Source organism: Doryrhamphus excisus, chromosome 13 (genome assembly GCF_030265055.1).
Source record: "Doryrhamphus excisus isolate RoL2022-K1 chromosome 13, RoL_Dexc_1.0, whole genome shotgun sequence".
NCBI classification, from domain to species: domain Eukaryota; kingdom Metazoa; phylum Chordata; class Actinopteri; order Syngnathiformes; family Syngnathidae; genus Doryrhamphus; species Doryrhamphus excisus.
The window spans coordinates 8,144,404-8,157,361 of NC_080478.1; the positions used below are offsets into that span (position 1 = coordinate 8,144,404).

The window sequence follows — 12,958 nt, forward strand, 5'->3', positions numbered from 1 at the left end:
CATTTCCTACATGGTGTTATCCTGCAACAGCAGGCCAAAGACCTGTAGTTACCTGCAGTAAATTTTTGATGAAGCGATTACTCTTAGCATCTTTTTGTCCTGTCTCGTTCGTAAAGGACACTGTTTGAATAACAGAGCAACAACCAGTCAGTCTAGTCGAGGCAGAAATGACTCACTAGACCTTTTCACACAGCCCACTAAATACAGACATTTTGCGGACATTCTGTTCTGTGTGAACAGCACCTACACGGAATGGGAGATAAAATCACCCTGGGAATATTCCACTTTTGAGAACAATTGTCAGTGTCAGACATGTATTATATACAGTACAGTACATGCATGTGATGTTCTGTTGTGTGAAAGCATACACAATTGCAGCAGTATTCCGCATCACTGGGTTCTGTGTAAAAGGCAAAGGTACTTCTGTGACTGCATGATGCCTGTGTAAAAGAGACTTTTGTTGCAATAGGAAGACTGCTATGTTACATAGACATCCACGGTATTAAAATCCTAATGTTTCTTTTGGAAACTATCTGCAAAATTATAATTTAAGGGTTTAGAACAGGGGTTTCAAACTCAATTTACTAAGGGGCTCGTGTCTGGGTGAGACTGGGCCGCATCACGTTTTCCAAAAACAAAAAAAACACATTTATTAAAAAAAAAATAATAATTAACAAATTTTGCTTTGGTTCCAATTTTCTACAAGAAAAGCTCTGATAAAACATTCCACTGTTCTCAAATATCTTACTTTTTATTTTTCTACACAAAATAAGATGAAAAATAAATAAACAAATCAAGAATAAATAATAATATAACAATAATAATAATAAAAGGGAAAATAATAAAAACTTAAGAAACCACATATAGTTGGTGGGTAGACAAATTATTTTTTTCAGATTAAAATTAACAAAGCATTATTAGAGCCCTGTAGACATGACAAAACACGACTATAGTCACATTTATACTCTTTTTATTTACAACATATTGCGCAACTGCAGGGTCTTGAGACACATGCTAACTCGCAAACTAGAGAGCTAGCGACCTAAACGGTAGCCTTCAAGTTATTTCCTTTAAACTTAAATAGCCAAAAACTTACCACTTCCACATGGATAGGGAGGATAACTATTAACAGTTATTTAACCTTTAACATGAACATTAATCAAACGTAATAATTTTTTCTGGGTACATGATACCATACAACATCCATATCAAACTTGCGCGGGCCGCACTAACATTAAACTTTCATATCAAGGCGGGGGCCTCAAACTAGTGTCCTGCGGGCCACATTTGGCCCACGGGCTGCATGTTTGAGACCGATGGTTTAGAATGACACCAAATTTATTTTCTTGTGTGGAGTAACAGATTGCAGTGGCATAAACTCCTAAATTGTCACTTGCAGCCCTCAGGCAGTCCTGTTGTGTCTTTGTGCAGTAGTGCCAAGCCATGTTAAAGAGCTCTGTCAGCCGAAACCAACATGTACATCTGTGAGTGTACTTTCTCAGTTAAACAAACAACAAAAAAAAGGATAACGTATAGGTGGAAGGAAAACAAAAGCAGTCTTCCTTCACCTCCTACTATATGAACATTTCTGACCAAAGTGATAAATAAAAAAGTACTGAATATGGCGAATCAGTGAGTGTGAGGAGAAGTGGTGGAGGAGGAGGAGTGGGAGGAGGAGAGAGCGGCCTGCCAAAGCAGCAACATGACTAAATGGCCAAGAAGATGCAAAAGATGAGAGAAGCTTTCAGCTCTCCATGACTTCAGGCAGTATATAAGACGACGATGCAATCCATCCAATATAGACAAATTAACTACTTGACACTGTTTAGGTTGCTTATTGTTTCATGGTTGAAAACTGACAAACAGAGTAAACTATTATTTTAATAACATGCATATATGAAATGGCTTCGAAGTGTTGAAAACCATGGGTTGTCTTGCCAAAAGTCGAGCATAGATAGCGGTGATAGTGGCATAGATAGTGTCTCGTTAGCACTGAGCAGCACCGGTATGGCCGAGATGTTGTCGACATGTATTGGTTGACATATTACTAACGGCGAGGGTCACCAAATGTGGAGGAATTGAGGATAAGTGGTTTGAACTGTTTACTCTCCACTGAACAACAAGCAAGAACCAACATTAAACATTTCAGTTGCTAACAACAATCACTTAACCTGGCAACAGAAGTTTGCGGAAAAGTGTGACCTGCACATTTACATAACATTATGAGTTTTTTTTTTCTTTTTTATATTGTGAGCCATTTAATTGCATTTATTTTAATTCTGCTTGAGTTGCAGGATTAGCTACAGTAGACTGCACTGAAAACTGCATTTTATTTATTTATGTAAAGAATTCAGTTCTTTTCACTGTCGGCGTGTTCTATTATATGGTTACAAATTATTTTTATTAGATTTTCAATAAATATATTTCATTCATTCATTCATTTTCTACCGCTTTTCCTCACGAGGGTCGCGGGGGTGTTGGAGCCTATCCCAGCTGTCTTCGGGCGAGAGGCGGGGTACACCCTGGACTGGTCGCCAGCCAATCACAGGGCACATATAGACAAACAACCATTCACACTCACATTCATACCTATGGGACAATTTGTTTTTGGAATGTGGGAGGAAGAAAACCCACGCGTGCACGGGGGAGAACATGCAAACTCCACACAGAGATGGCCGAGGGTGGAATTGAACGCTGGTCTCCTAGCTGTGAGGTCTAGACCGCCATGCCGCCCTAAATATATTTCAAAATAACACATTTTTGAGCTGGAATGATGATATTGTGAAACAGTGATATTTTTGCCCGAGGTTATCATAACGTCAGAATTTCATATGGGCCCATGCTTACGTGACAGTATCTTCCATTGCTTTTGCCGGTCTATTTAACCTTTTGATAATGTTGTTTGTATGCAAAACTGTTTAAATTAGTTTATAATCCGTCAATGCCAAACAATTCCAAAGATGACCAAAAAAATAATCATGAACCGACCTTGTGATACACTGCCTGGAATTCCACTCCAACACTCTAGGAGGCAGTAATGATAACGGTCACACACCTCAAGCTTTTTTTTGACTGCCCCAGTAGGCCCGAATGTAAGTGAACTGTAAATACCAGGATCTGCACCAAAATGTAACGTCTTTCTCCTCCTGCCAAAACGTTCCTGCAAAACCCAGCTAAAGAACAAACCCTCCCAACAACAAACTTTCATCAAAACAGCTGATCGGCTTTATTTGTTATAGTAACAAGCAAATACACACAAACACCAAAGTCTAACCGTACTCACCATCTTCACTTTATACTTTCCCATCATGCCTCATGCTCTTCTTACCAACACATTCTAATCACTCTCATACTGACCCTCTCAGCCCCCCGACCCCCATGGAGGAGCTGGCAAAAGTCCAGGCTGTGCCAGGGTGCCGCCTTTTCACAAGCCTCCCTCCTTTCTCCAGTTCTCACTCACACCCCTAAATGCTTAAAGAAGTAGCCCACCTTACAGCCACAACGGCTGGCGAGTTTCCCTAACTTGGAGAAGATATGGGTAAAATTCCTTTCATACCGTTTTGTTTTGACGATACAGCGGAAGACTTGGGTCACCTAGATTGTTGCCATTACACTGATGTTTGTGTGTGGCTTGATCGGAATCAAAATATCAAATCGGGTGGTCATGGTAAAGTGGTCATCAAGAGTCCAGGGCAAAACAAACAACAATATATCTTACAGTGTTGATGACAAAGTCCTGTTTGACTGGTTTTAGTGGGCATTTGGTTTTTATTAGCCTCCGGTTCAACCCGTGGCCCCCGTGGTTCTCACCAAAATTTGGAGTCCAAGCGGCGCAGCATGGGAGGGGTGCTATCGCGGATGCCAAAACCTGTGACGGTAAGGTCGATTTCCAGACTGCTCGATTTGTTCCCTTCCAAAAAAAAAAAAAAAGTCCATTCCCTCTCTGCTCTTCCTCTTCCCTCCCTCTTGCTACTCCTCTTCCCAGCTTCACATAGGTTGGCAGCAAGCTAGGCACGAGTCGTCGGAGGAGGCTGAAGCTTTATACTGGTGCCAACTACCCTCTGCTGTATGGGAGGATGGGAAGGGGCGAGGATGAGTGTTTGGGGGAGTAACACAGGGGAGGGGAGGTAAGGCTGTTGGGGGAGGTGGTCCAAGAATGATAACAGCCAAATGAACAACACAATGTGGCCGTGTGGCTCCAAAACCCAACTCCATGTTATGTCTCATTTATCAAACTCTGTTTTCCTGACTGAGTAGACCTTTTGGGTCCCCCAAATTGGATGTTGTGAGTAAAATAATCTGTTCTGTAGCCGAACAACCAAATCAACAACTACCAATGGCTCAGTTGCCTTCTATGTATGTTAATCACAAAAATAATCAGAAGGGGTAAGATTGGGAAGCACATCCGCAAGGTCTGCAAAAAATATGAGGCCTACTGAAAATAGATCCAGGCTTGTTCCAAATTGTTTTCCATTGACTGTACTTCACCTTGCTGTTTTGAACCATAATCTATCAAAGCCAACATCCTGAGACTTTTAATATTTGGACTAGACACCTTGAATTGTAATTCCTCACCTTCCTTATGAAGACATTTTGAACAATGCTGTGTGTCCAACTTAATAGTCAGTATAATAGGAAGTATATTATAGAGTGTATGGTAACAACCTGACAGCGTGCATGTCAACACAAGACAGATCTGCCAGACAGACAATCACTCAGGTCCAAAATCAGTGACCATAGACCCAACTGTCTTTTTGTTGAATGGGCAAAATCCCTACAGACACTCAAAAAATCTAACGGAAAGTCATCCATATGGGACCAACTCCAAATATTCTTAATTGTTTCACTTCATGTCTGTGAACCGACATGGCACTTTTGTCTAGATAGTGTTGCTGCAACTCAGTTTTAGGGTGACAATGTGGTTCTTCTTCCAGACACTTGACAAACTGATGACACACCCAAATAAATTAGACGTACTGTGCATAAAATTGTTGGAATGGATTATTTTGTAATTTTCATTATTTCCAGAATGGTCCCAAAAAGACATTCCCGACATGTGTAAATCCACATTTCTGCTTCTTAGATCATCACTGAGTTTCTTATACTTTCCCATTATTCCATTCCAATGAGTGCTATCAAACAAACTATTTTTACGATGCTAAAGAGGAACTGCACTTGATTTTGGCCAATCATTCACAATCCTTGTCTGAAACATGAAAACACATTTCTTTTCCCTTATCTGTGCATTATAACATGAGAAAACGAGTTAATATAAGCCAGCTTACAATGCTGTCATTGGGATACGCCTATTTCAACTATGAAAAAAAACATTGCATCGTTTGATATACATGCTGTGATCATGCATTAACACGTACACTGATGATAACCTGGTAATAGTTACTGTATTTTGATTATTTAAAACATGACTGAAACTTCTGTCCACTAGCCCTGAAAGAAGTTTGGAATGTCCCAAAATGCTTGGTTTCAAAAGGTGTGGTAAAACTGCCCCTTCATGATGTCACAAAGGGGCAAACTTCCTTATATGGTTCATAGGAAGCACTTTGGGCCTGTGACCAATCACAACGGAGTGGGTACGCCCGGTGGGCCGTGGGTGGAATAAATTCAAACAGACCGTTTTGGCAGGAAGCACAAATCAAAGGAAACACAGCTGGAATAAGTGCAGATTCTGCTAAATTTTCTGTGTGTGTAGCTGCTCTATAGGAGACCACAGGTCAATACAAAGGGTTGGAAATGAGCATAATAGGTTCCCTCTAATGCTTGATCACAGCATGTATATCAAACAAACGCAATGTTGTTAGAGGTTTTTTTTAGAGGGCTTCATAGTCAAAATAGGTGTATCCCACTGACAGCATTGTAAGCAGCATATATTAACTCGTTTCTTGTGTTATAATGCACAAAAAAGGCAAAGAAATGTGTTCATGTTTCACATAAAGATTGTGAATGATGGACAAAATTCCCAAAAAAGTGCAGTTCCCCTTTAAAGAGAAATCAGCTGCAGTCAATCACAATTACTAGTAAGAAGTCCATAGGGCTAGGATACAGTGGAACCTTCAGCAAGATTTACTAAAAGCTTGAAGTGAGTGTATGTATACATTTGAGACTGCATGTATTATTTGTACTGTTTTTGAACATGATTGAAGATTGTACACTCCTTACATCCTGGAAAGGAATCAAGTTCAAATTAATCATTATGGGCCATAATGAATTTGGCATTCATGTCCGTGCATGTAAATATTATGCCCGACGTTATTCATATCCATATCCAGAAACCTTGTTTAAGGTTAGATTTGAAGACCGCTATTTGCCCTTGAGCAAATCTCTTTTTTATTTATATATTGTTTATACACAATTTGCATGTTTAATTCGGTGCCTTGCATACATTTGACTACCCTTCAAAAGCATCCGTAAAAAAGAGAGACGGAATGAAAAATAAAATTTCTATATATATCTATATAATTGTGGAAATGTACTTTCACCATGAAGCTGCTGTTAAGAGTTATGGCGGTGAAGCATGGAACAGAGATCGCAGAGATTGATGCTAGACCTCCCCCATCCTGTTTGGAAGAAATATTGGCAGTCTATCCCACACTGCCTGACAATAATAGCTGGTGTGCCCCTACCATGTAGCAATCTGCCACTGGATCATTCTCACCAAGGTCAGCGGGTACATTAAAAAGACTGGGAGGGAGGACGTCGGAACATGGAAGCATCTTTTAAAGCCAAGATAGAAGTGATGTTCATTATTGAAAGAGGTGGGGATGCCATTATTGACTGCAAATATGCTGTTCCATACCACAACTCCGACTAAGGACACACTCAAACAAACCTAAGCCACTCCCCCCCTGCCGTGGAACAGATTTGTGCCATGCGGCGTCTCCGAGCTGCTTGGACAGACGGCGCAGGAACCTACGACGGGGTGGAGCCTTCATGCGCATAATGCCCAGATGGGCCTCTGGACGCTACAACAATGTGTTCCCCCAGTGCACTCACATGTTCGTCATGTGATGTATTTTGTCAGGAAAACAGGGAAGTACTTGATTCAAATTAACTGAATCAATCAATAAATCAATAATCAATAACTGAAAAAACAAGATGAAAACATGTATTTGTATACTTGCACTCAGCAAAAAGGCTACAAAAAATAGGGCAATAACATTAGTAAGCCATATTTGTGTATTTTAACCACTGGGTCGAGACCTGGCACCGGGCTGTGGGCAGAGACAAGCGATAAAAAACACATTTGTTAAAAACTACAGTACATCAAATTTTATCTAAATGCAAATACATATTGGAAATTTGGTGCATTAATATATTTAAAAAATAAAATACAGTTTAAATCCCATAGTTTTTGCCTGTATTAGTTGTGTATATTGTTGTGAGCGTCGACCCATCGCACTTTTTACCACACAAACCAAATAATGACGCATAATATTCTCAGTGAAAAACAAACTCCATGCTTATACTGTTGGATGGTTGGGTTTGAATTAATTTTGAGATTGTAATTTAATCTATAATGTTGTACCCCTCCTCCACACACACCACCAAAAAAAGGTCCTATCATGCCCATTTGAAGCAGCGTGAACCTTGGTTAGCATCATTCATTCTAGAAGGTTCGTCTCTAACCGAAACGGATGCTATCCAAAAGCCGTTCGCTGGACTAACATTGCTGGCCTTTTTTGGCACTTTATAAAGGCCGCCACAACCAATCCTTATATGTATTATGTTATGTTATCTTTAACTTATGCAGACTGAGTAATGCACAATGCGTATTAGGTCCACATTTGCACATAGACATCAAGGAAGCGCAAGGAATCGTGACAACATAACAACCCATCAGTATCTCAAAAACACAAGCACTAACTCAACAATAAATCTGCAAGGTATAATTACACTTCCCCACAACAAGTAGAAATATGCATAAACTTTGTCATGATGACATTTTGACATGAGCTTTGATAAATAGATAAGTAATCATCTTAGATATATTTTATTCCACTCTGATGTTGGCATCCTGGATTGAATTACGGCTTCACTTTTTTGTCCACTCAGGATGGCTATGGTTTAATTCTGCATATTCATTTCATACCTAATTGAAGGAGAAAGTTTATCTGTTATATAACATTGTCTTACTGTTATTATGAGTAAGAAGAACAAGTGTTTGGTTTGTGTGATTTGGGTGGCATGTGCATGTATGGGTGTGTTTGCTGTGATTTTCGTGTCTGTGAAGTGTCTGTGAATGCAGCGGCAACTACCAGGCATTATGTGATGCACCTAAATGTAGCATTCTTAGAAAAAACTAGCTGATAGTAGTTTGCTTGTTTGCTTGTTGACTATGAAGTGTCCATTATCTGACCGGAATCTTTCCATGGTGTCCCAATAAAAGAACCACTACCCCCTCATTCAGAACCAAAGGTGTATTTTCCACATTTGTCAACTTGACCGCTCGCTCTCAAAGATGTATTTACATATTAAAAATATAATAAATAGAAGTGACCCAATGATTACTTTGAGCTCTAACACTGTAATCAAAAAAACATGATTGTGTCATTGTGAGAGGTCTCATTTGCCCACATTTTGTTTTCTTTCTGACATTATTTTTGAAATAATGGCCATATTTCCAAAATTGATCTCTCTTTACATAACATTTTATGTAGTTGTCATTGTAGTTGGATATCAAATCATTTACAACAAAGGGAGTTCCCGTACTTATTATAGATCAAAACCTTTAAGCTGCAATTAAATGTGATTAATTACAAGTTAACTGCAGAAAAAGGGCAATTAATCAGAGTTAAATATTTTAATTATATAATATGCTGGGACTGTTAAAGCTAATGTGTTAATAACAAGTTAACAAATTTTTTTAACACATCCTGTTTAACCCTCAGCCCACACCATAGTTTGAAAAAACGTGGCAGTTAATGTTGGGAACAAATGTTGGGAACAAATTAAGAGCAAAAAGGGTCTTTGAAGGGTATTTACTTACAGTAATTTCATTGCCCTGTCAGGTGGCTCTTTTAGCAAGACCAAAGTTATTTGTATCTGCTGTATCTGCTGGAGCATGTGCTATTTTTTATTGTCATCTATACAGTAGTACCTTGGCATATAAGTGTTTTTTGTTGTTGTTGTATACATATATTTTTTAACTTATAAGCTGTCTCTCGGCTGCAAGCTAAAATCTAGGTTATGAGCTGCTTGTTACCGGCAGGCATAGCCGAAGACAGCTTTGGGGCTTGTGTCACCTTAGTATGCAGAGACAAAGGCACACACACAGCGCTCAATGAGATGGCAGTAAAAGGGAATTTATTAGTGTTATTATCATTATTTATAAGCAATTCATTAACGTTTGTGATTGAACGGAGGACAGAATAAAACTTGCATGTTGTGTCATACTTTCACGCTGTTGAAATCAGACCAAGAAAAGTGTGATAGTGTGTGTGTGTGTGTGTGTCTCTCTCCGTAAAAGAGTGTTTTGAAGTGAGGTATAAGCTATACCTCAGAGTGTAGTCCGATAGTGTAAGTTGTCAATATTTATTTTTCTAACACCCTGTTTTAATTTTATTTGCTGGTGGTTGTTTTTGCAAACCTTTATTTGTAATGTTAGTCACAATTAGATTTGGAATGATATTTCAGTGACGGACATTTTACCTTATTAACGTCTACTTGTACATTGTTTTGTTTTTTTTATACACCCAGGTCCGTTTTGTGTTGCACTGTTTAGAAAAACACAATGTTTAAGAAACAAAAATGTACATAAAGCAAACCTACTGCCCAGTCGCATGTTGATAGTTCTATTAAAAACTTAAAATAGACATAGTATATATTTTATTGACTGACACCCCTTAATAAAATAATAGTAAATAGTAAATTCAATGTTTTAAAGTGGTAACCAACAAACAGATGATAGATGCAACCTTGAAAACTGTTGTGCATTATGTTGTGCACCAACTTGTATTCTGACATTTAGTTTAAAAACTTTTCATTTTTTCGGCTGTGTTGCAACTGCACCACACCTGAGCACTTTGGTGACAAACTTTGACATGATGCTAATTACCTGCGACGGACATTTTTTCCTCTCGTCCCGCGAGGGCGCGCTCCCTACTCGGCATCTGAGTCTTATCTGACATTATCTCCTCTGCCTGTGTGGTCCACGCAGGCCACCAGAAACACAGTTTGTTCAGAGAGATTAAGAAGGAAAAAAAATGACTTGAGTGTGAAGCAGCAATCCAGCACAGTGAGGGTGAGGAGGAGGAGATGAGGGTGGAGGATTGAAGGGGGTAGGGCGTCCGGTGGTAACGCCATGGATATGAATATTCATTATGCGTGGGCTACCTCGTGCCCCGCATAATAACTAGTCAAGGGGTTAATATGACTCTGGCACAAAAAGCCTATGCCACACCGTGTGCGGGAATGAAATTAAATTTAAATAAATATCCGCATCGTTCCGCATGCAAATGAGCATGCCATTTGTCGGTGCTCGTTTACGGCAGAAAGGACGCTTCTCATGTTGAAATAGTTATGGCTGAGTAGGTAAGCCTTTTGTGGTTTTGGATGTGTTAATCCAAAAAGGGAACAGCTTGCTGAACGCACTCAAAAAACGAAACAAATAACCAACAACAGCATTCTCGATAATAAAATACATTCACTGTGCAACTGTATGATGAGTATGATGAGCAACGATTTAAATCTACGAGAACAGGGGTGCCCATACTGCCTCCTGGGGCCATTTGCGGCCAGCGATGGTATTTTTTATTGGCCAGTGGCACATTCCAGCAAAACCAATAAAAAACAATGCAAAATTAGAACTATTTTATGAGAATAAAGTCAAAATATTATGCGAATAAATTCACTAAGCGATAAACTACGAGAAAAAATTTACAGGAAGAAAGAAATGGAAAAAAAAGCAGAATATAGTCAAAAAAAGAGAAAATGAACAGTCATTTTTTTTTAAATTCAAAAAGCGACAAAATGGAAAAATCAGCAATCATTTTTAGATTAATGAGAAAAATGTCATATTCTAATAAGAAAACACCATTTTACAAAATAAACTCATTATTATGAAGAAAAATAATGTAATTTTAGAAAATAGAATAGTGTGAAATATTGCGAAATATTATGAGAAGCAATTTTTTTAAATTAGGTTGAGCGAAAAATCATAATACTACAGGGAATACAGTCATAAAATAAAACATTACTACTAAACACCAAAATTAAACTAAACACTACTAAAATTTTGTAGATGAAATTTGAACAATTTGGAAAAATACCAGAAAAAACAACATTAAAAATGGGCAAAGAGTGAAGTGCATACTAATAATACGCATTTCGACCTATATCACAAAGTGGTATTTTTTTTGCTTAAAATATGCAATATACAGTACAGCTTCTTAGCATATCTATCCATCCATCCATTGATGTGTTGCTCTACAAAACATCAAAGTGGCCCTTGCATCCTTTAGTTTTTCACTATGTGGCCCTTGTTGGAAAAAGTTCAGAGATCTACTTTCTGTCTGCATGTTGCTTTGAAATATCATGGTACAGCTAAAAGTTGCTGCAGCTGCAGTTGACATCAGGTTCTTCTTTTGAAAGACTGAATCAACAGCCATTTGGTTGCAGCAAATAATGCATTCAGTAGCTTCACACTGCCATTCATCAACCATCAACTGCACACAATCAGGGAAAATATTTTTACCATTACCCCTATCACCAAACATGTGCTGTGAGATCAATAGGGGAAACCACCTTGCAGGAGGGGCGGCAGTGGTGTAATGTTACTGCTGCTGTCTTTTAAGGCAGAGGGCAAGGAATGGGTTTGATCCCAGCCCAGGACTTTTTTTTTTTTTTTTTTTAAATCTGACTTTTTTGTTTGTATATTTGTTTCCCATGCCTTGTCCTTGTATTGCTTCAAAAGATGCATAGAACTAAACTCCAATTCAGTAGCGCAATTTATTTCAGGGGCCCAGAATACACTCATTTGAAGGGGGGGGGGGGGGGTCCCAAACAATAAAAGTCTGCTTAGGGCACCAATTTGGTCAGGAGTGGCTCAAACTAGAAGGGTACATATTGTTTTTGATAATGTGGCCAGTTTTTTTCCCCCCTTCATTTGCTAAGAGAAAAACTAGACAAACAGAAGTGAGAAGGTGGAGCACTGCTGGTATTTTTGAAATTGTCATTTATACAGTGATATCTTGGCATATGAGTTCCCCAACTAATTTTTTTAGATGGGAGCCATCTGTTTTTTGCTTTGAACTACGAGCTAAAATTGGGGTAACGAGATACTAGTTATCGGCAGGCATAGCCGAGGACAGCGATTTGGGGGCTTATGTCAATGTGACCGTGGCTGTAGATGAGAATGGATGTACAGTAATTTGCAGTGCACAAACTAGTCACCAGGAAAGATTTTCAACACATCAGCAAAACATACGTACATTATAGCAATCTAGGTTTTTTTATGTGTTGTGTAAAACTATGACGGGAACAATACCAAATTAAAAGCACAAAATGAATACAGACCCACCATTCATCAGTACGTGCCTCGAGTTTGTTTTTCAGAGAGATGCGCGGCACAAATATGCACATTAGCACTCAATAATGTCATCAAATCTTACCTTTTAGCATTACCACATAGTATGAGCATTAGGGACCACATATGTGGTGAAAGAAAAAGGGGGAAAATACCGTCTAGCAATCTCTCTCTGCAATGTGGGGCAAAGTTAGAAAGTGCATTCGAGGAACGCCAAACAAAGTCGGACAAGTCGCCCCTTGCATGTGTGGGCTTTTTAATGGTATATCACTTTTGGAATGAAATATTAGCCCATATTTCCAAAATGAATAACCGTTTACAGAAAATCATGTAGCTATTTACAAACTAATTAATTAATTAATTAATTATCATTGCACCTGAACATTTTTCACAGCCAGGTGTTTAGACTGCCATTTG

The 12,958-nt window shown here is 38.8% G+C and overlaps 1 protein-coding gene across 7 annotated transcripts in view; it reads right to left on the minus strand.

The window, feature by feature from the left end:
* msrab (methionine sulfoxide reductase Ab) overlaps positions 1–12,958 on the minus strand; it is a 68,946-nt gene that overhangs the window by 33,427 nt on the left and 22,561 nt on the right. Inside the window, exon 1 of one of the 7 annotated variants that reach the window (XM_058090842.1) lies at positions 10,073–10,265. The exons of the other annotated variants lie outside the window; for them this stretch is intronic. Within the exon in view, the coding sequence (XP_057946825.1) occupies positions 10,073–10,145 (73 nt within the window). The 5' untranslated portion in view covers positions 10,146–10,265. Of the gene's footprint in view, positions 1–10,072; positions 10,266–12,958 lie in introns of those variants that run through there. 7 annotated transcript variants of the gene reach the window in all.